General features: G+C 36.1%; 1 protein-coding gene and 1 pseudogene across 3 annotated transcripts; one reads left to right on the top strand and one right to left on the bottom strand.

Moving 5' to 3' along the window:
• Nucleotide 1: 1 nt before the first annotated feature.
• On the top strand, nt 2-24,068 carry LOC146136297 (synaptotagmin-7-like). 3 transcript variants are annotated; one of them, XM_083395149.1, is made up of 10 exons: nt 2-249; nt 4,815-4,927; nt 16,856-17,031; nt 17,661-17,847; nt 18,042-18,137; nt 18,413-18,560; nt 20,452-20,618; nt 20,991-21,105; nt 22,090-22,289; nt 22,843-24,068. In XM_083395149.1, exons 2-10 carry the CDS (start codon nt 4,868-4,870, stop codon nt 22,945-22,947), a joined length of 1,254 nt encoding a protein of 417 aa, XP_083251275.1. In that variant the 5' UTR covers nt 2-249; nt 4,815-4,867; the 3' UTR covers nt 22,948-24,068. The 3 variants fall into 3 exon arrangements, with proteins under 3 accessions (XP_083251275.1, XP_083251274.1, XP_083251273.1); XM_083395148.1 differs by lacking the exon at nt 2-249 and adding an exon at nt 743-922; XM_083395147.1 differs by lacking the exon at nt 2-249 and having other exon boundaries at nt 4,497-4,927.
• On the bottom strand, nt 10,426-11,638 carry LOC146136298 (uncharacterized; annotated as a pseudogene).
• Nucleotides 24,069-24,121: the final 53 nt, after the last annotated feature.

The following is a 24,121-nucleotide window of genomic DNA, read 5'->3' as shown; positions in this document are numbered from 1 at the left end:
CTATTCATGATTGCTTTTCAACCGATTTCAAAAAGAGTTTTTAGTTTATCTCGTATAGAATGAAAAAAAGCCTATACCCCAAAACCACAACTCCCAAGAACGGATTCCCGCGTGATGTTATCAGTACATGCTCTATACAAAACTACCTGTTAAGGACACATTCGTTAAAACTATGAACCAGATGATTATACTTTCGACTGTAAACTTTTAATGGAAAAGGAAAAATATGTACGGCCTACACTAGACTAGGTAGGTCATAGTTGTCCTTGATTTCACACTAAAATTGTAGATGCATCACATCAACATAATATCAGTTAAACATTAGCGACAAACTGTATGTTTTCAATCGTCGCTACAAAAAACACCACCTTTGTCTGAACAGCGTTACGCATCACTGCAACAATTATATTTTCCCCGTAACTGCTGAAAGATGTGACGTAAGTCATGTCGTTTGTCCCCAAACGATTTTGTAAAGAACTTGTTTTTTTAGTTGAGGGAAGATTGGATTATCAACTAGAGTAGACAATTGTGGTTTGTAAGATAAATTCAAGTCAATTCATGTTGATAGCTGCGACGTAGTACGTAGTATAATTAACGCCTTGTCCTATTTGTAGTAAGATTGATTTTCTGTCTGTCCCGCTGAATTATGTAACTTTAGACAACAAGCACTGGGTGAATCAATACAGGGCTATGTGACAAGTTAATTCATATTATAAATAAAGTATATTTTCGTGTAGTGCACTTTTATGACCTTTGTCAAAACTAGCGATAAGTTTTAGACGTCTTGTTAAATATTTAGAAGTATCACTGCTGACCTGCTACTGAAAAGCGTTACTTGTAGCATTTACATTTTAAAGTCTTGTAAAGTTAAAGGCAAATTAACCAATGATTGAATTCGACGCCAGTCAAGATAGCGCAATGGGTAAGTGTTATACTGTTTTTATCATTTCAACTCTCTCATCGATTAGCTCAGTAGGATCGACATTGATATTACAATATTGTAACTTCGGCGTTTCGGCGTTGAATTTTAGGGTACGGATCATAGGCGTAGCCAGGGGGGCCTGAGGGGCCACGAGTCCCGAGTCCAACGTGCTCATGCACAGTAACAAATTTTTAAACTGATATTTCCGCCAACTGTACATTGTAAAGTAGCAAATGGTGGTAATTTTCCAACCATGTATTGTCAGTGGAAGAATTTATATGACATGAGTGGGAGGGGGTTGCCGAACAACCACCTTTATTTAGATACGTTACTTGTTGAAATACATGCTGCGTAGAGTCGATACCGGACTCGGGACTCGACGAAATCGCCAATTTATCCGGAGTCGAACTCGGGAGTTGGATTCGGGTTGTTTTTCACCGACTCCGCAGCCCTGTTTGCGAGTAAAATCCAATTGTATTAGGTATGATTTCGATAAGAATTATGTTCATTCTAACTGTGGCAACAAACCACAGTGTTTACACGAAGGCGTTAACGCACAGAGGGTCTTTTATTTGCGGAACGTCACCAGAATAAACATCTTTAAAGAAGCTGAACAAATAGCAATGGCATTACTAACTGCTTAAATTTAATTTTTATGTGTGTCTATATACAAACCATCCAATATGCGCCGCTATACTTAAAAGCCAGAAAAGAACATATCAAGCGACCCCAAACTGAATAGCAATTCTCATCATATTATATCTTATTTAAAGTGATATGTTCAAACTTACATCTAATATAAATAGAAACGGCCATATGTATCCAAACTACATTTATATTTGTGGTAAGTTCAATATATTGTTGTAAGTTGTAACCTAAAGGCAACTATATGAAAACAATATATCAGTGAACTGATCAAGTGGGTCGCAAAGGCAAAAGTTTTGTTTTTTGGTAAACCAAGGTGACGCCAGAGAAACCAGGGATGCACAACCTTTTAGCTATTGACACCCGCATCAGCAGTCTTTATTTTTCTCACGGCCGCCAGTAGGGATGTCCGATAATATCGAATCGGGCCAATGCCAAGTGGTGGTATCGGCACTTCATAGATATAGAGTAGCATCAGTGCCGACCCTGTACGAATTTGTGACGTCTAATTTTTGTAATCTTAAGCAGCGTGGTATTCTCTAACGATTTGGTTTGTAATTGTAATTTAAGTAAACTCATTCGCGCAAGCCGCGAAAAAAATATTTAAATATGAAAAACATTTTCCAAGGAGACTTTTAGACAAGACGCATTAAACAAGTCTACAAGATTAGCACTATCAATTCCACAACTAAATAGCCGCACTGAAATCACGTTATAAGTTCGCAATAAGTACGGAAAATAATACATTGCGTTTATATTGTTTTAAAGTTGAATAGATGTTACTTACGATACAATGCTCATATCACAGAAAAAAATGCCTTAACTAACAAATTAGGCAGCACTTGCATTTTGTAGGGAGTCGAGTCCACATGGCGCTAAATAATATGTAAGTTTATTAGACGTATATATTTTAAGGCCACTTTAGGACCCCCAAAAATCTCTTGAAACAAGCAAAACATGTTGCAACATCGAAAACTTGTACTTAGTAGTTGATTGTATTAGTTGAAATAGCATAACTTTATGTTTGCTGCCTAAGCTACTGAAACAAAAATACCTAAAACAAAATAAGATTTTTATCAGTTTAAAATCTATTCCTTTTTGGATCAAATAATTGCGATTTATGTGGCCACATAAGATTAAATCGTGTTTCATTCGCAAGCAAAAGCCTCCTTAATAGCAGAGCTTGAGTTTTACATTCACCGGATCGTCTCCTTTAGTTCCGTCGCGTTAAATATTTCATTCTGTGGGTTGTAAAACTAGACCTGTTCTTCCAAATCAATCGTTTTTGCCCTTCTGTTTGCTGTAAGCTAAATAGATTAAACTCCAAATCAATTGTAAGTAATTCCCTTAAAATCCGCTGTTTTACTCGTGTCGGCAGTTGAACATACGATCATTTATTAACTACTCCGAAACTCAAGTTAAAATACGCAAAATTATTATAAACAAAACCTATGTATATTTAGGATGCTGTTTACAAATTCTAGTTTGTACGTGAAATGTAGGTTATTTAAACTTTAACTAAAATGTTCATTTTCAACAAAAAGTCAAGTCATTAGCGAAATCGCATAAGGTTCAAACGCAGTATGCGCCGCAGGCAAAAAAGTTGGAAATACAACATGTTAATGTGTGTCTAAAGGGCGGTCTGCTATTTGTGGCAACACGTCTAGTTTAGACCGAATTTCAAAATTTTAAATTGGCAAACTGGCCAAGTTTATATCCAATATTTATGTTTAATTTGTAGGCAGCTAAAGTACGAACCTAAAATTAAGACAGCTTTATTTGTACGAAACGTGGAAAACAGGTTAAGCTCTTGACGAAAAAGGTCGCACAATCGCACATATTGATCGCGAGGGCCACCAAAAGATCGTAAAAATAAAGCGGGAAATAGAGTAGTAAAATGTTAAAAATTTTAACCAAAAATTTGCTTTTCTGTAGGAAAAACTTGGCGAAAAATATAGTTTGATAAAAAGCCTGATGCAATCCCCCTGACAAACTGGACTCTCGCACAATCCGATCACTGTATCTAATATAAGAACAAACAAGATCAAAATATAGCGCAAAAACAATATAAGGCAAAGCAAGATTAAAATCACTGAGAAGAGTATATCACGTTATTGGCATAAAATATGTTAGGAAACGACAAAAAATAGTAAAAAAAAGATATTTGTGTTAGTAAAACTTGATACTTAACAATTCAAAAAAATCTCAGTAATTTGTCGCCCCCAAAAGATTGTCTACCACTGATGTAACAAATTGCCGACACATTACACCAAATTTATAATGTAACCAATAGGGCGATTTATTTTTTGGCTTTTCAAAAAAGAATCAAAATTTTGTTAAAATTTACACGTTAGGTTGAAATTTGTCAAAATTGTCAAAATTATTTCGAGTCAAAAACAATTAAAAATGCACATAAATCGTTTACAAAATTAAAAAAACTATAAAATTTAGTTTTTAAGTTTTGCGCGGATACGTTAAACTTGGACTATCCTTTACTTAAACTCTGCCTAACACAAACACTTCTAAATATACCTATATTAAATTAACTAATGCTGGGGTCTGGGATACGTGCTTAAACCTTAAACACAATCTTGGTAAGTGACAAATCACATTGTAACATTTTGTAAAAACATTTTGTAAATCGCATTAAGTGTGACGTAACAGTGTGATGCAACACATTGTAAATTGAAAGTGAGCATTACAACAGTTTTCCACCAGTGAGGTTCGAACACACGAGACCAGTTTTCTACCACTGAGCTAAAGCGCCGCAGAGTTAATGCTGCTCGAATTTCATATTATAATCATCACCGACTGGGCGAACATCTTGCCACACACATCTCACAAACTTTCTCTTTTATTATGTAGATATAGGAACGAAAATAGAACAGAGAAAAAAAAAATAGTCTAATAAATAGTTTTGGTAAACCATTTCCCCCCAAACCATATTTTCTCTTAAATTTAATTATGTAAATGCGAAAACTCTTTGCGATATGCGAGATGTTTTCGGATTTTCATTGCAGAACTCCCCTACAGTTCGATCAGCGTATCCTTTGTCAAGTAGTCCATTTAACTATAATAACACAGTGTTGTGCGCCATGTCTCATAAAATAAAGTTGTTGTTTTTTGTAAATTTATATTGTAATAGTTTCGCCACGCTGGAAACTGATGCGCGCTTTGCTACGCTTAATAATAGTTTTATCAACCCGTGTCTTTTCAAGCCTTTTAATATATATTTTTTTCTTGACAGAAACCTATTTCGCCCTGAACTCAATTGTAGTGCTTGTCTTCTCAGTTTGCTCCATGTTTATTCTTATTCTGGTCACTTGTCTCTACTGTTTCGGATCATCACCCGACAAATACGTGAGTGTTTCAGGTTAATAGTTTTTCTAAAAATCAAACCAGTGCCGTTCCATTAATTAGCCTACACTATTATTCTGTCAGGTCGGCATGATGAAACCATATCTGAAATGTTATGTTGTTCAAATATGTTTACTTTTGTCCTTACACAATACTTGACTTGTATAGTTAACATGGACACTTCAATTGGTGGAATACAATATATTTTGCTTGGGCTTACAACGTTCCGTTTAACCTGGACAGTCCAGATTTTAAGATCATTGTCCAGCGTACTAATTAGTCAACCAAAATTTCCTGTTTTTGGTCAGCTAACATTTTTCTTATGCATTACACGGATATTAGCTTGTTGTGAACGGCCTCTGGCCACTCTTGATGAAGAGTGATATTTGATGTTCGTTTTCATTTCCCTACCTACGTGTAATGTGAATTTAATGGTACGTCACTATAGATTGACTGGACACAACAGGCCTCAAGTTACATGTTTAATATGACGAATTTTTGTGACTGACGTCATTCTTGAATGACATCGAAAAATGCTTGATCTAGTGACTGTTTGAAAGCGTTCTGATTTTGAGCTCCAAAAAATAGTAACCCTGGCTATATACTATTTAAAAAAATAACAATATTAATTTTACGAACAATGGATGTGATAGCAGGTTAAACCTTACAGCAAACATAAAGCCAAGATCTGTAAACAAGTTTCCTATACTGTGTGACTGGCTGTCCTATCATTTTTAATTATTAATGAGTTACTTTTGTTTCTCGTATAAAATACTTTAAGCAATGCAGTTTTAAGTTGTACCGAATCCAGATCTAATCTGTTTGTTTTGTGAATCAACACTTAAAGGGTTTTGGAGCTTTGATTGTTATCAACCGCCCAAACTAAGCGGTTTTGTTGGGGATGAATATCACAAAAAGTTGCATTTGGGTGGAGATAAATAACAATATTTGTTTTGATTTTGGACGTAGCCTAAAGAATGAAAGAACTAGTAATTTTAGACAGAACACGAAGCACATAAAGCGGTTAATGCAATTGAATTAGGCATTACAAGAATGCCTTTTATATGTGTATTTGTGTTTATTGCAGTAATAAATCGACAATTGTTACCAGGTTTTTCCAAAATCCTTCTTGAGCTTTTCAAAACAGACAATCCCTTTGGCCAACTTGCGATAAACTCTACACCACTGGTTCCTAACCAGGGTGTCGCGACCTCCAAAGTTGTCAGGGGGTCGCCGTGTACTATTTATCATATCTAAAAAATAAGAAAAAAATACACAACATAAACTAAGAATTTAGGAGCAGAATATTTTGACATCTAATATAACATGAACCGTGGCCATTTAAGCAGCGAAGATCTGGTTGCAAATATTAAAACTTTACGTAACGACATTTTTTGTCCATTTAAAGTTTTAAACAATTTAGAGAAACGAGATTGTATAAAATTATGCATAAAAAATAATGCTATGAAATATTTTTCTAATTTATAGTAAGATCTATTTAGTTTTGGACCCAAAATCATATGTAACTCTGTTATTATTGTTTTGTTCAAGTGCTTTACCTGTTTATGGCAATCAAATTGTATTTCAACAATCTAAGCCAGTGTTTCTCAACCTATTTTTAATTTATGCGATAATAAGTTACATGGCGAAAGAAAATGACGCACGAGAGATAAAAGATTGATAGCACTTAATAAGAAGCGACAGGTATACGTTTACAGACTGGACCATTCAACTCGAAAAGCAGCAAGATTCTTATTTCCTAGCGCAATATGGTATTCTGATTTTTTCACTGTTTTTACCATGTTCTTTAACATTAATAAAGAAGAAAAAGTTTTAGTGTATTTACATCGATAAATCACAAAGCGAGCACAAATCAGTAACCAGTTTAGCAAATCATCCTCATTTACAATACCAAACAGAACAGTTACTGGAATGGTTTGTATGGATATAAAAAGTTTTGATGAAATCCAAGCAGTGACTTCTTCCCAAAACTTTACAACATGTTCGCAATAAAAAATCACATGAGAAATTGTTTCAACATTTAAATTGCAAAATACACACCGGTTGGTTTCAGTTATATCAAAAGAGGATAGCGCATCATTGGTCACAATCGCACGACGATTAAGCTTAATTTGAAAGGATCGCAGTTTAGTTTCAATTGTGGCTTTACGAGTGTTTTCATATAACCTGTCCCAAGGAGTTGTGTTCGGTACAAGATTTAAATCCCGTTCCCACTTGCGTTGTTCTTTATGCGGACGATCAGTAGTGTATGTTTTTATCTCAATGTATAAAGTTTTTGATGAGCTATGTACCTGAAGTATCTGCCTTAAAGTGGTGACTAGTTTAGTATCGGGTGGCGAGCCTGCCGTGGAGTGGTCCCACTCGAGTGGGAGAGCAGCGATCATTTTAATAAAGGTTTTAAAATCAATATTGTTGGGTGGAATTTGTACTTAACTGCCAGTTGGTCATAGGTCATATAGTGTCCCGATTCGTTTAGTAGATCATTGTGGTCAAAAACTCCCGCATTGATAAGTGGCTTTACATAAAACGTTTCTGTCTTGCGTCGGACGTTTTTGTTTACCCATAAAGGACGGGCCTTGAGCGTTTGCAATTGTGTTATTGTCATATACTTCCTACAGTCTGATATTGCCTTTCTAGTAGTGCGTAGAGGTATTAGTTTGGAACATTGCCTCGATGCGACAGATAAGTCTTCTCGCAGCCTGCATTCGAGTTCTTTGTCTGTTCGAACGCCTTTTTCAAGCGTTTTCCACGGTGCATTATACTCGTCGTCAAAAAGTTTTGACATCCATTTAATATTCAGCGACATAATATATGCGTCAACGTCCAACATATTTGCTCCTCCGTGTTCAGTATTTTCGCATATTTTTGTTCGCTTAACTCTCTCACATCTAGACCCCCATATAAACTGAAATAATTTCGTTTTTAGTTTACGCATCCATGTTTCGGGCAGGTTGACCGGAAGAACACAAATTTTGTAAATTAGTGTGAGAATCACTAAGCTTTTTAGGATACAAATTCGTCCCAGAAGAGTTAGCCCCCGAGCGGACCAAATGTTTAAGACTGCACTAATTTTATTTATAACTTAACCAAAGTCAAGCGGAAAAAGTTCCTTTGGGTTTTTTAGTGGAATTTTTACACCTAAGTACTTAAATGAGTGTTCTGGCCACTCGAGGCCTTTGTTCGCGTAAGGTTTTTCTGTCGAAGAGCGATTGGCTCCTACATGGAATGCAAGCGATTTTTGCATATTGATTTTACATCCGGACATGTCTCCAAATTTATCTAGCACACCAAATATTCGTTCGAAATCTTTCTGTTCGCCTCTTAAAAAGACTAACGTATCATCAGCAAGTAGAGATACTTTAAATTCGTCGTTATTCAGTTGTATTCCTACAAATTCGTCTTTTCGCAACGCCGTTGCTAGACATTCGATACATAGCAAAAAAAGGCGTCGGAGATAATGGGTCTCCTTGCCGGACACCTCTTTCGATTTTAAATTCGCGCGACAAAAAGTTGTTGTTAGTTATTTTACAGGTAGGTTCCGCATAACAACATTTTATCCAGTTTATTAGGTTATGTTCGAAGCCAAAATTTCCTAATGCTGCGTAAATAAAATCGCAACCAACAGTGTCAAACGCTTTGTAAATGTCCAAAGATAGTATGGAACCCGGAAATTTATAAAAATCGGAGGAATCGATCATATCAAAGAGCAGGCGAAGATTATCCCCAATATATCTACCCTTCATAAAGCCATTTTGGTCTCGACTGATTAGGAACTCGATATTGGCTTTTAACCTGTTGTTTATAACTTTTGACATAATTTTATAGTCCACATTAAGCAAAGAGATGGGGCGGAGATTAGTTATCAGCGAAGGATCTTTATGTGCCTTGGGGATCAGTGTTACTACACCTTGCGCTTGACTTTGACTAAATTTACCGGTTTCTTCAGTATACACTATACATACAAGCGTCGTAAAACAAGGTTTTTATCTCATGCCAAAAAGTCTGATAAAATTCTACCGGCAATCCATCAAGGCCCGGGGATTTATTCCTGGGCATAGTGTTAATTGCCGCTAGAATTTCCTCAAGCGTGATTGGGCGCTCGGTCGATTCTTTCTGCATTGCGTCTAGCCTTGGCAGATTTAATGTCGATAAGTGTACGTTAATTTGTGTCTTAGTATATTTAGCATCGCATCATTTGTATAGATTTTCAAAAAAATTGGCCAGTTCTTTTAGAATGTTCTTTGGATCTGTTTGGATTTGATCACCCACTTTTAGGCGGTTGATTGATTTTTTTTGGACGTGTCGTTTCTCTAAGTTTAGAAAGTACTTTGTGTTTTTTTCACCCATCTCTGCCCAACGCGCTCTGCTTCTAATAATAGCACCTTGTGTACGTCTTTCAATCAAGTTATCTAACTCCAGTTTTAATTTGACCAACTTATCGCTTTGAACCGTGTTAAGTTGATTTGTCAGCGTTAATTCTCGTTCAATGTCTTCTATTGCCCGTTCTAGATATTGCGGTTGACTGCGGTTTGCTCGCTGTGTTTAATGGACTCCCCACGGATTACTGCTTTAAGAGCATCCCACCGAATGTGTGGATTCGCCTCATGTTTAGGATTGTTGGCCACATAATCACGTATTGTGTGCCTCGCGTTTTTTATGTATTCGTTGTTGAGCAAGAGATTTGTGTTTAGCTTCCAGTATCCTTTGCCACGAGAAGAACTCGAGACTGTCATCGAAAGGGTTACTATTTTATGATCTGATTAAATGGCTTGTGTGATATTTGCGGAATTTAGGTAATTTAATAATGACTCCGATATTAAAAAGAAACAAATACGCGTGGCGGTCATGGGGTTTACCTGAAACCTTGAGTATTGGCGGGCCGTAGGGTGCAAATATCGAAACGCATCACTTAACTTGTAGGATTGCATGTGCGATACAACTCTGGCACAAGAGTTTCGGTTAGAATGAGAGGGACCCTGGTTTTTATCGAAGTTACCCTGCAAAATCGTATTAAAATCACCCCCCAAAATTAACTCCGAGTTGTCAATAGATGCCAGTTTCGCAAATAGTCGGTCAAAAAACTTAGAATCGTTCTTGTTTGGGGCGTAAACGTTGCACAATTTAAACTCTTTGCCTTCAACCGTTAACGAGGTAACTAGATACCTCCCTTCGAGGTCTATTTCTAGCTCCTTAATCGACATCGAGGTATTTTTTGTCAATAGAATGGCAACTCCTTTACTGCGAGTAGAGCCATGTGCCCATAATATTTTAGATCCCCACTCCATTTCCCATAATTTTTCGTCTCTTACTGAGGAGTGTGTTTCCTGCAAAAGGACAATATTAAAGGTTTTCTCTCTAAGAAATTTAAGATTGGCTTTCGTTTGCGCGGATTTCGAAACCCCCCCACATTAATTGATGCGATATTGAAGCTCATTATACAACAACAAAAAATATACACCAAAATAGTTATCATAATACATCTAATTTTTCATCTGTACTCCTAGTTCGATAACCCATTCATATTGGAACCCGCAACTGCAGTTATATGGCCGTCTCGGTGCAATAACCTCGTCGGACTTTTTCACGCAACTGCAGTGTATCAGTTTATATTTGCATAGATGATTTAAACATTCCTTGGACATGGTAATGTTTGGAAGGGCATTTACAGTGTTACACACACACGTTATTGCGTACCTTTTGCATTGGATGCACTCGAGCATATCGCCGTCCATTCCAAACTCCGGTTGTATTTCCTCACAGCAGGGAATAAGTCTCATTTTGGCCTGGCACTTCAGTTGGCCACTGTTTCCTCCAAGGGCACCAAAAACAAGACGGTGTCATCACAGCATGCGTTGGTAACTCTATATTCTTGTTTGCATTTGCAGCAGTAAAACTGACGGCATTGGGGATCCAGAAGACTGTCCGTGTGACAATTTGGGTAATCCAGTGAGACGGTAACTTCGCTCATGCTTCTTGATTTATTGTCAGGGAGAAAAGGTGGACTGGTGCGGGGTCGCTTTCGGGATGTTTGTAGTTGTAAGCTCGGAGATTCTGCGTTGTTTTGCTTATCAACGGGGATTGCATCAACCCCGGGAAGTGATTCGTTTCTATTCTCGTGCGTTTGCGCTGAGTTTTGTCACCGGCTTTTGAGCGCAGAGGCGTTGATGAGCTGGTAATCTGGCCTGGCGCAATTGTTGATTGGTTTGCTTTACTGTGAAGCTGTGGGTAATCAGCTTTTCGCTTTGCGCAATCAGCTTGTTTGTGGCCAGTTTCGCCACAATACTTGCAAGTCCTTTTTTGTCCGTGGTAGGTTACATAAAATTCACAACCGTTCATTCGTAAATAACTTGGTATTGGATTTTTTTCTAAATCCGCTTTGTTCATTGTTGCAATTCTCATTCCGGTTAACAATCCTTCTTTGTCTTTTCTGTTTGTCACTTTTTTTACTTCTCCAAACTGTTCTTCAATCCGGCTTGCAATAGCTTTATTCGGGAGTGGAATTGGTACCCAACCAATTCCCACATTAATCACATCGGACTCGTAAAGACGAGCATTCCGAATGTATGACACATTCAGTAGACTTCTATGAAGGTCAAGTACATTTTCCCTGGACGTACACGTCACGTCTACTAGAGTCCCTTTCATTTCTGCAATTCCTATAATTTATTTCAGAGGAAAATCGACCTCATTCATTAAATTCCATAAATATTCTCTTTTAAGCTGGTTAGTGCCTCTAAAGCAGTGGTTCTCAACCTTTTTGTTCTCGCGACCCCTTTTAAGTTTTCGATAACTTGTGCGACCCCCTAATTATAGTGTGTGATACATAAACCTGAGTAAATAAAAAAAACATTTTAAAATTGGCAAAATTCAAATAGAGATAAAAAAATTAGACTAGGATTGTATTAAGATTTGGCTAAAATGCGCTATGCATATAACAAGCTAAAGTTACGGTTTGAGCCAGGGTTGCCAGATGCTTGGTTTAGGCTTAGGACATTGTTGGTGTGAAATTCACACATTTTAGGTCAAATAATATGTACCATGTACCTAGTGCGAGACTAAAGGGAATCAGTAGAGGTAAATGTTCTTGGTGGCAGCCAAATTTCTCACAAATTTACAAAACGGTTAGACGTTAACAGCAGTGCAATAATAAAGTTTCTGTAAATTTTATTTCCTTTTGCCAAAACTGCAACACCAAAATTTTATTTTCGAAATTCTGTGGATGTTGTAGAAAAGGCTATGTAAAAAGTTATAATACCGCTAAAAGTTGAAATAGTTTGCCTGTAACCTATTGTAAACCTAGCACGAGTTTTATTGTAAGTTGGCCTAAATTTCAATTTGAAACTAGAGCGCCCTATAGTCCACCTGACGGTTTTGTGCTGCACAGGAATTAAAAATTTTTGTCCTTACGTTTGTAAAGTTGGTATAAACTATTTTGAAGGCCTCGTGAGCCAATGGTTTTACTTCATCAAATGTTCCAAATAAATTCGGCAAAATTGGGACAGATAGCTTACTGTACTGATGATTTACAAACCGTCGGACACAGCAGTTAAAATTAGAAAAAATTGTCGTTTTTGGTTCGAATTTTAGGCCTTCTGGCAATCCTGGTTTGAGCGTACATTCATTTTTATTAGACATCGTTTGACTGAAGATAGGCTGGATTCATTAATTAAAAGTGTAATTGTGACGTCATAAACGCGACAAGTTCACTGCAGCAAAAGCCACACAAAGACAAACGTTAGACTGGCGGTTGCTTTTGCTCCTTCTATATTGCTAAACTTTTAGTTCATATTGCCTAATTCTTATGATTATTTTTTTTTTGAAATTCTACACGGCAACCCCCCAGACAACCCCTTGCGACCCCCAGGATGAGAACCACTGCTCTAAAGCTTAAACAGTTTGGCCTTTTCCGTGCACTCATTGCACTTTCGCCTGCCGCTTGTGCATAACTGACTTTTTCACTTATTTTGCTCCGAGCTCTAGGAGCGCCAGTCTCGAATGTCAACCTTTTGTACTTGGAGCGCACCTAGAGACATCTGAGAACGTGGCGCCGCACTTGCGAGCGAAGCGAGCGCGAATTTTTTTAGTTTTACCTCTATTTCACTTTAATTGCCTGCAATTTTTTGTTATATAGGCTTTATAGTTGCATATCTTTAAAGGGACTTCAGCCTTGAGACCCAAATAAAAACAATATCAACTTCGGAACAAAAGACAGTTAGGAATAAGGCGAAAATAGGACTAATACCTATAGTCGCAATAATGACGAAATCGGAATCAGACCTAAATGGCCAAAATAAGGCCTAAACAACCTTTTAATCCAAACCCCACCGATAACTATCACTAACTCCCAAAATATTTTCAAACCTAACCCAATTGCTAACACCACAAACTACCCGCCCATTAGCCCATACAGGCGTAAAAAATCCAGGGCTAAAACAGCGGCGCCCAACTGTCGACAGCAAACGGCCAATGCCAGACAGGTGTCTCCAATCATCCTATACCCGGCTTTCTCTACAGTCTATGGCTTATTTTGTCCAGTTTAGTCATATTCCGAGTAATTTTGGACTTATTTCGACATGTATAGGTCTTATCTAGACTATTTTATATTTTAGTCTGTCGTGGTGAATTTGGCGTTATTAGGTCGCTGCTGATTGTTGCTTTGTAGGTCTTATTGTGTATTCCACTTGAAATTACTGTGGAATCAATGGGCTAAGCTTAATAGGAAAGTAAAAAATACATGTTTTATATATATTAATTTATTTTTTATTTTGCTCGCGGCGCACCTGGCAGCCTTCCATGGCGCACCAGTGCGCCGCGGCGCACCGGTTGAGAAGCGCTGATCTAAGCCGACAATACATTTTTCGCTTTTAGGATAAAAAGTCATTATGACGCAAATAAACCTTAAAGAGGAACTCTAGTTACTTTAATGTTTATCGCGTAAATCGGTTTGAAAACAATCTGTAAAGAAGTGTGAACATTTTGTCAAATTGTATATGATGATTATATATTATGCTTACATACGCCCAAGTGGGGGTCGTGTAGGTTCTTGAAAATTTGTAATAATCGTAAGTATTGATTAAATGTCTGCATGACGACATTAATAGAACATCGATTTTGTGTCCGACTGTCCGTGTTTCAAGATTCGACATGCTTGTGAATGTGAGGCAAACATCATATATATATGTTACTTGCTATTTTTTGCCTGTTAATAATTTATATTAAGTGGCAATTTTGAATAGCCAATCGATTTTCATCTTTTGATATGTATTGGTTAATAGCGTATCCTCTAAACTTTAAACTTCCGCTAGGTGTCAGTAAAGGGTATATTAAAAAAAGTAGGTCATCAGTAGTGAGAAAAACACGTATCAGATATCGCTACTTAGGAGGTATATGGGTATGCAAACATATGAGCCTACACAGTATATATCAGTTAATAATAGTAGCTCATCATATGAAAACAAAATTTAAACTGACATATTGGGAGAATATACCTTTTTTATAAAAGTGTTCATTAAATATGATAATAGGCAGGTTTACGGGATTTTGTCATGACCTCAAAGGCGTTATAATGAAATAAACGACCTCGAAATATACATGGCTAATTATACGACAGATAATTGTAAATGCACATATCACCAGCAATAAGATACGACCACGGATAGAACATCATCGCCGATTTACATTTACTCATAGATCTGATATAATTTTTTCGCAAAAACACAATACAGTAAAACTGATTCTCTTATAACCGCGATTTACACAGTTCCTTTTTACTCGCGATAGTTATTTTATTTTTTTCACTGTTAGAAGTGTTTTACGAATTTAATTCTAATATAGCTTTTCAAACATGACATAAAATGACAGCTCAGGTCATGGCCGGTTGCCTGACGATCTTCGTCTCCCATGAGATATGTCTTGATGTGTTGTGTCGTGTGGAAATTCTGGCCCTAATAAATCGAATTGATTGCACCGTAACGGCAACGGTTAGAGATTTTGTTTTTAATGGTAATGGGCATACATTGACGGAGACAAGTTGAATCACAATTTGACTTGAACGATGATTCGGATTGGAACATGATTAAACGGCTTTACTTGATTAAACACAACTTGACTTTTACTTATTTTCTCTTTCGAATGATTAGATTATTATTTTATATATCTGTTTTTTTAACACTATACGAACTGTACGTTTTTCTATTACTGCTTATTTTTATCATAACCTTTTGTATATCTTGTCTTAGGTATACATCTTACTAAAAGTATTTTTACCCGTTAAACTTGATGATATAAATCTAGGAGTTGTATAGCTTGTCGAATCTGTAAGAGGCAGAATCAGTTTGGTGCTTTAGCTTATGTCTAGGAATCCTTAAAATAATAGTTTAATTACACTTAAAGCCAGCGCCAGGCAAGATAAGGCTGGAAGGCTGTCTTCCCATATTGATTTGGCTTTCATTGTAAACGCTTCAGCCATTGTCGTTAACGTGGCGGGTGTTCGGCTCTGCCAGACCCGAAATTTATTTTTTGTCAAAAGCGAGAACGTATGACACGCAGCTTAAGAAAGAATATTGTGCGCCTGTTTTGTGATTGTAAAACTCAAGTCGTAAATCAACAACTTCTTCGAAAGTTCGAGTTACTTGAAAGGCAAAACAGCAAATCGACAGAGAGAGTTATTCGCTTTGCTCAAACGTAGTTATTTATTACGTTTTTATTGTTCAGTTTTACATGTCAGTTTTCAAAGTTATCTAGATATGACTTGTCAAAAGTTGTACATAGTGTACTACAAAAAAGATTTTACGCAATTGATGATTTTTCACTTCTTTGCAAGGAAAGTGCTAGTATTCCATTTCTGATTTATTTGTTACACTTATACATAAAATAAATATGGTCCGTCAAGTTTACGTCTGATATAAAACATATAAAATTGTTATGACATATAGTATGTTGATTGTCATCAACGCTTAACATTTTTGTTTAGGTCATTGGTCATTTGATCAGGAAATAATTGTTTTTTATGTTGAGAAGATTTGTTTTTAGACAGCAAAGCTGCAATGAGTGAAAGCGTTTTTTTAAGGATGTCTAGATCCTTTGGGTTATCGCAGGTGACTACCATGTTAATAAAATTCTTTTTTTTTTCTGCATTTGTCTGAATTTACTTGTCTTTATAATATCAGCAATGTGCGTGTTTTGCGCAACTTAGTACGACAGGTTGTATTGATTTGCAAGAAAATTTCGTAACCGCCGTACCGTACAAATTGAAATTATTTCGTTCCGAATAATCTTGCTTAATCATAGATGTCAAAATTTTCAGTTTTTGTTTCAACTCTATTAAAAGGTCTGTCAGTGATCGTGTGTAACGATCTATGTGTTCAGTTCAGGCATTGCTTGCTGCTTTTAGTTTCCGGTATGCTTTACTATACAACCAAGTTAACCAAAGAACCTGAACTAAACTAACACTTTTTTGTGTATTGTCTTACTTGTGTCACGCTGAGTTGTACACCAGTTCGTTTAGCTTTGCGACGTTCTGCTATCCTTACTAAGTAGGCTATACAGTACATACTTAACAATTGAAAAATGCCATTTAAATTTCGCGGGTCTATAGTTCTATACTTTCGAATAGCAACGAAATAAGTGACAGACAACACGGATAGTAGAAGAATTTCGGCGATCATGCAATGCTTTACAATGTTTTCTGGGGACGCTTTCGACCCCATCCTTAGTGTGTTTTCACTTGTTGGCAAAGGTATCCGGTTGTGCCCAGGTGAAAACAGCCTTTAAAACAATCTAAAACAAAAAGTTACAATTAAAAAACTTTATAACAAAACAATTGATTGAGCAAAGCACAATAAAGATTGTTATTTAAACCACGTCAAGGCAATGTGATTTATATATATGTTTACATAACTATCTCCTTAGGATGATTCAGAGACAGAAAATGAGGCCGAAAGGGGCAACATCAAAACTTCTAACAGCTTACCAGAGAAGGGTGGGCCCGGCCATCTTTGGCGCAAAGTCAACTCCTGGTTTTCTGGAAACGACAAGAATGGAACGCAATCTAGTGAATTTTCGCGTTCGTCAAAAAATAATTCCTTGTGAGTGGTACAATTGCGTGTCACATAAGCTGAGCAAGTTTGTTACGCTTCAAGATTAAACGAAATTAGATTAAGTTTTTAGTATTGTAAATAACTTTTTATATTGATAACAGGTAGATCTTTGAAGGGAAATAGTTACAAAGTAAAACATACCAAATAATATAGTTTAGGGGCTGGAGAAAATGTACACGGTTTTTTAGCCCCAAAACAGATACTTCGCGTACTCTGAGGCGCAAAACTTTCTCGATATATTAATCCACTCGCAAATATTTGTAAAACTATAAAGTATGAAATGCGACTTTTTGGTCTATTACTTACAGTCATTTCAACCATACACAACTTGCTCAAAGCAAATCCGATTTTTTAAATAGAAGTAGCAAATCGAAAAATTGATATCACATTGTGACCGCATACAAACCGCTTTAAAACGTTGTGCAGGTTGTATGTTGTGCAGGCCGGGTTTAGTTTATTTTAAATAAAGTATTGGCAACACTAGTAGTATTCTGTTTTTATTTAACTATAATAGGCTCAGTATTTGCGACAAATATGCTTCTTGCCTATCAAAGCATTGTTATGTTACAAATATGAACTTTTCTAACATGCGATTTATACTTCGTTTGAACCTAAAGATATGACCAGCCTCCTACAATGGGTACTATTAGTGTCCGTCGTGTCCAACCTCCGCAAAGACAAATATCCATGTCCTACTCCGCTGGCTCATCCGACGGAAATACTGGTACCAATGGACGATCACGCTTTACCTCATCATCTTACATTCCAGAAGGTTTTAAGTTGCCTTTTGAACTATCCTTCGATGTAAGTGCGTTTTGCGTACCTAATTGTGTCTAGATTTTAAAACAGATGACTATAAAGTTTAGGCAAATGGAATCTCTTACTTAAACTTTGCCTAGTTACTTCAACTGAAAGCAACAACTTTTGCGTTGGTGTGCTTTTAAAATATACTTTAGTACAAAATATATGTCTTATAATTGCGCCGAACTTTCTCGCAGAACAACGAAGAATCACCCACTGAATATCTGGGCAAAGTGGAGTTCAGTACCAAGTACGCTTTTGCCGACAACTCGCTCAGCGTTAAAGTTATCAGAGTAAGTTTTCCAAGCCATTCAGCAAGTGGTATTCGTTTGCATAACATGACGTCTAATCGTTTCGCTTATAATGTAAAACTGATGAAAAACTGATTAAGCTTACCGTTTTGGGTTTTTGTAACGCCTGAAACATATTGGCTTGTCTTTAACATATTAAACAATAATTATACCATATTTTACAAGGTTTAAAATATTTTTACGGCATAAATTAGTTTAGAATGAAAAACCTAAAAGTATTGAAGCTGAATTAAGAACTAAAAATGGTTATTTTGTAGGCATATGACCTTCCCGCTATGGACCTGTCAGGAACAAGCGATCCCTTTGTAAAGTGCTGCCTTTTACCTGATCGAAAAAGAAAACTTGAAACGAAAATTCGACACAAAACCCTTAATCCAACTTGGCATGAAAACTTATCGTTTGAAGGTTGGTGTGTCCTAAAGTAAATCATGTACAGAGTGCAACGACAACTAGTCTTTGTTTAAATTGTTTAACAGGCAACTTGTAATCTGTTATCGCAATGCCTTATTAACATATAACCCGGGTTTACTTGGTGATATAAGCACCAAAAAAAGATTTTACACAACTTCAATAACATTTTTTCAACTATCTTCATAGAGGAATAAATAACAGAAAATAATCTTAGCCATGACAATATTAAGCTCCAAAGACTTGACTTGGCTTAAGTCAGTGAGTCAAATGACTTGGATTGAAATTAGGTATTTCTTTTATCAGTGATTCTACTTGGAGATGACTTGCGCGAAATGATGGCCAAAAAAGTATTAAACTTGTTTTAAACGTTTCTGCTGGCCATTGTCGATTATATTGTTCTGTTGATTTTGTAATCGCGTGGGCTTGTGACCGCATAAACAGCTAATGAGCATGTGTAGTTCAAATGTTATAAATCGTATATACGATTTATAACATTTGAACTACACATGCTCATTAGCTGTTTATGCGGTCACAAGCCCACGCGATTATATGCTATATACGATTTATAACATTTGAACTACACATGCTCATTAGCTGTTTATGCGGTCACAAGCCCACGCGATTACAAAATCATCTAATTGGAAAGCCAATGTCGCTCTGGGTGCGAGTAATGCGAATGCATAATTTATAGTCGTAACGTCACGTAGGGTACAAAACCAATAAAGCATATAATGAAAAAAAGTTTATTAAATTTTGATTCGAGAAACATTGTCGAAAAATGAGTTTTTCTTAACAATTTTAATAAGTTTTATGTATCTTTTGTTGATCATTGACTGTTCTTGGTTAACGTCTGATAACAAATATCATTCAGATATTTTATGCACATTCCAGAATCCAGAGTTATCATTCTATCACCAAATATTCATTTCATTGAACCGCTCTCAATATTTAACAAAATAGTTTCCACACCTCCTTTAAATTTTTTTAATTTAAGACTTTAAATAACAAATTAAGATATCAAAAATCAGTAGCTATAGGTCGCTCTCACTCGATAACTAAATTACGTTTTATAAAAGTTTAATATTGATTTATTTGCGTTACGTCCACTGAGGCGTAGCCAAAGCAAGTGCGTTGGAACTGGGCAATTTTAAATTGGATTAAAGACAGCTGTTCCAAAAAAAAATTATTTTATTTTCGAACGGTCCACTTGTATTTTGCTACAATCCGCGGTCCACCGTTTACCATCTTATAGCTATCTTAGGTTCGTTTTTTGACGTGTAACTTTTAGGTCGTTGACGTAACCATCTGTTTCAGCGTATTTGTTTTAAAAGTGCGAAAAACGATGACTTTAACTAGTAAGTTGGAACAAATAATTTAAGTGACCAAATCGTTTGCCGTTTTAATCTAGGATCTTATTCCGCCAGTAAGTTATTAGTTCTCTTTTGATCCTATTCTGAACTGTGTTTTATTTCGATGTTAATGTTATTCTTATCTCTTTAATATTGTTAGAGTTAGTGGCGTAGCCAAGCAAAGGTAAAAATTGGGCGGGCTGGGGTGAAATATTTTTATTTTTTGAAAGTTTAATAAAACATATTATTCGTTTATAAGCAGCAAAGACAAAATAAAAATTAAATCTAAAAATTAGGCGCTAAGTTGAAATTAGGAAAATCAAAATGTAACCTCATAAGATAGTATATCGAAATCGCCAATAAAAAATAATTAAAGAAAATAAACTTCTCTTGTACAGTATTTACTTATCACAAAGAACTTATTACAACCTTAACAGTGCTTACTACAGTAGAACTGTATTCTACTATTTTTATCGGTGATTTTATTTCAGGTTTGGTTAGCCAACATTCACCACGGTTTCCTGTGTTTATATTAGGTCTTACGTATGAGAAGATTCAACAGCGGGTCCTTTATCTCCAAGTGCTTGATTACGACAGGTTTAGTCGTAACGATCCAATTGGTGAGGTCTTGGTTCCTCTACACACCATTAATCTGGCAGAGGAGCTTGTTCAATGTCTACACCTTGTTCCATGTAAAGGATCGGTACGCCAACATACTTTGTACTATACCATACCTGGGCAACATACGGGCCGGATTCGGCCCGCCAAGCGATTAAATCCAGCCCGCGGCTTATTTTTGCTAATACATATAAGTAAAAACAAGGGGTAGACAAATTAAACCAAATTTAAACATGAACATGACTGTATAGAATTTGTCAGTTCATACTCGGACAGGTTCTTATTTGGACAGAAAAAACTACTTTCCTGGGAAAAATCGATGTACGCTTTATCCTCATGCAGATTTTTATTACTGTAAATGCTGGAGAAACAAGAAATTCGAAAATTTAAATGAATAATGTTGTCATTTTATATTGTTTCACGCACGTATCAAAACACACATATTTGTCTCCCTAAGAACAAACGGGGAGAACTTCAGCTTTCTCTTTGCTACCAACCAATTGAAGGGATTCTTGATATCGGGATTATTAAAGGAAGAAACCTTAAACCTATGGATTTAAATGGAACCTCAGGTAACAATACATTTATTCTATAGGACTAGGTCATAACATTGGATTTTTTGTCTTTTTAGTAAATTTCATAAATTAAAAATGAATAGTCAACCAAACTACATGTTACCTGAACCTAAAGTATATGTTAGCTTTGATGTACAACAGAAATCTAATTTTAATGAAAACTCTTCACTTCCAATGTTGACAAAAACATAATCGTTTCATAGCGTGTCAAGGGCCTATCCAGAAATAGTAGTTTTTGATGAGCATAAAAAATTACATATGACGTCAAAAGTTACGTCAAAGCATGCCATACTAAATGTATTTGGGCGCATAAAAAGATAAGCACTGTCTCCACAACTGACTTGAACGAATGTTGAACGAACCGAAAAAGGGCATATAGCAAGGCTGTATAAAAATTTGCATTAATTAAATAATTTGGCAGAAATTATATTTTTTGGGGTTCAAGTTAAACAGCCCAGTTGTTTTTCTTTTTTAACAGATCGGGTTATAGACACAGAGAAAAGGTATGACACATGGCGCCTTCATGCTAACTCATTGGCATGCCATAATACGTAAGACACTAAAATACAAGTTTGGCACTCTTAGCGGCAAGAGAAAAAGGAAATAAATGCAGAAACGTTTGGCCAGGCATATTGATCACAAGCTAGTGTAAAATAAAAGATATTGATTCCATCACTAGTCTATATAAATAAGATGACTGGCCGATTAAAAGAGTATGTGGGCCACATTTGACCGGATAAATGTATTGTATAACACTTGACATAATATTTGTAAGGTGGCGTTCTGGCGTTTTTTTTACTGTGAGGTTTTACTGTTTTTCATATTAAATTTTAATGGTAAATTATCACTGCATAGAGCCTAAAACATATATTTTAAAGCGTTACACGCGTTGCCAACATTGCGAATTAGCGTACAGGCACGCACAGGCGACTCGACTTCTAAACTAACATTTAACGTGGTGTATGTTTTTTACTTAAATAGATCCGTATGTGAAAATTTGGCTCCTTCATCGCGGAAAGCGAATCGAAAAGAAAAAGACCTCGGTTGTAAGAAACAGCCTTGATCCGGACTTTGGCGAAGAGTTTACATTCAGTGCCCCAATGGATCGACTTCGAGACATTCAGGTGGAAATTACTGTTATGGATCATGACACTATTGGGCGGAACGACACTATCGGAAAGGTTAGCTAATTTTTACACTTTAGTTTATATAGAACTGTGAATTGGTGTAGCAATAAAACCATTGCAAATAAAAAAATGACAAGGAAAATAAACATACCCCAACAAAATTTTATTAAATCCTAATTTTACTAAGACACAAAAAGCTTTTACGACCTTGACTGTGATAAACACACTATTTGTCGTGACCTGTTTCTTCCGTATTCGTTGATATAATGTGGACGTGTCAGGGCGGTTGAGTTTTTATGTTTAATTCAAAGTTGCATATCAGAAAATAAAATTTTGTTGTGGAAAATTTAAAATTGTTGTGGAAAATTTGCCCGTCAAATATTCGCGCGACAACCAGTTGATAAACCTATATGTTCTTTTAAACATAGCAGCCCATTTATAAACATTAATTGTATGAAGAAAAAGGGGTTTAAAGGTATTTTCTTTCAGAAATGCACAGTACTAAAACGTACTTAAATGTATGAAATATGAAGAACCCTAATACTGTATACTTTTGTTGTAAAATCTATAAAGAAAAGCGTTGGGTTTGATTCTCTGTGATATTTAGATTTACCTTGGTCACAAGAGCTCTGGTCTAGAGAAACTTCATTGGAAGGAAATGCTTACAAATGCCCGCCGCCCAGTTACACAATGGCATATACTCCGGGTTTGACAAAGATATCTGATGGATACATAGCCTTAAAAACAACCATACAGGGCTTAGAGCTTATCTTTAGTTGAAAACTTAGCTTTTCAGATTGAGACGGGTGCAATTTTTTTTAACGGACAAGCGGACCTAAAATTATAAGCAAGCAATTCTTTTGAATTGTGGGAAAAAATTATGAATACAAAAAAACATTTTACAGTTTTTTGGGGGATTATCGGCTCTTGCGAACGTTTCACCGTCCTCTTCAAAGTTATGTTTTGCCTGTTTAACGAAAACAGTATAACCCCGCTTTGCGCAAATATTTTGCTCTAGTATAGTGTACTGTATAGCCTACGTTGCGTTGTTGGTTTACTTAAATTTACCTTCAATTTCACAAAAATCGTGCATAAAAACGCACTTTCGTAAATGAAGTGACAAATTTGCTCCCTTTTAGCCCTGGCAGACAAAATGACATGCTTTATGCTGTTATATGCAACTGCCACTGTGGTTTATCGTGAACCAGACAATAAGATATACATTTTCGACGGGTACTAAACAAAACAAGTGCTGTTAGAAAAATTGGCGTTAAATTGTCTTAGGGTTTAAATTTTGCTTCGCAGTTTAAATTGTTTAATAGAGCTCTGTGAACGACCATTTTCGGAATATCAAGATGCAATATTCTTTAAATATTACTTCAAGTTTAGTTGAGCTCCGACCTGATGTAAAATTTATCAGTTTAAAGATTTGTCCGGCAACAATACCCTATTTGGTTTAATCTTTCGGACAATGTCGCTGACTATTTGTTTGGTGGCTTGCGGATGTCGTACAATGTGAAGTGAGTGAGCTATTCAATGCAAATGTGTTTAGGAATGTTCGTGTTTTGATAATTCTATTTCTTGGGGTCCCGTTGTTGATATTGCAGTTATTCTCATTAGACCACTTTAGGAAGAAGGGCTTACACGTAGCCCCAAACACCCTTTCCATATATTTGGCGTAGTGGTTTAGAAATGTTCTTTCATATTTTGCAATTTACTGTTTATCGTCATTCTCATACCGTATGTGTTTTTTTTTTACTTTTGTCCTTTTTTTTGTTTTCAGCTAGTATGTGCTTTTTTAATATGTTTTTGTCTCATTCGATAATAAAAAGTCATTTAACCTTTTGAAGTTCGTCAAAAACGCTTATTTGATCATAAATTATAGA

The sequence above is a fragment of the Ascidiella aspersa genome, chromosome 8 (genome assembly GCF_963924565.1).
Source record: "Ascidiella aspersa chromosome 8, kaAscAspe10.2, whole genome shotgun sequence".
NCBI lineage: Eukaryota > Metazoa > Chordata > Ascidiacea > Phlebobranchia > Ascidiidae > Ascidiella > Ascidiella aspersa.
This window is presented reverse-complemented; position numbering and strand designations above follow the sequence as displayed.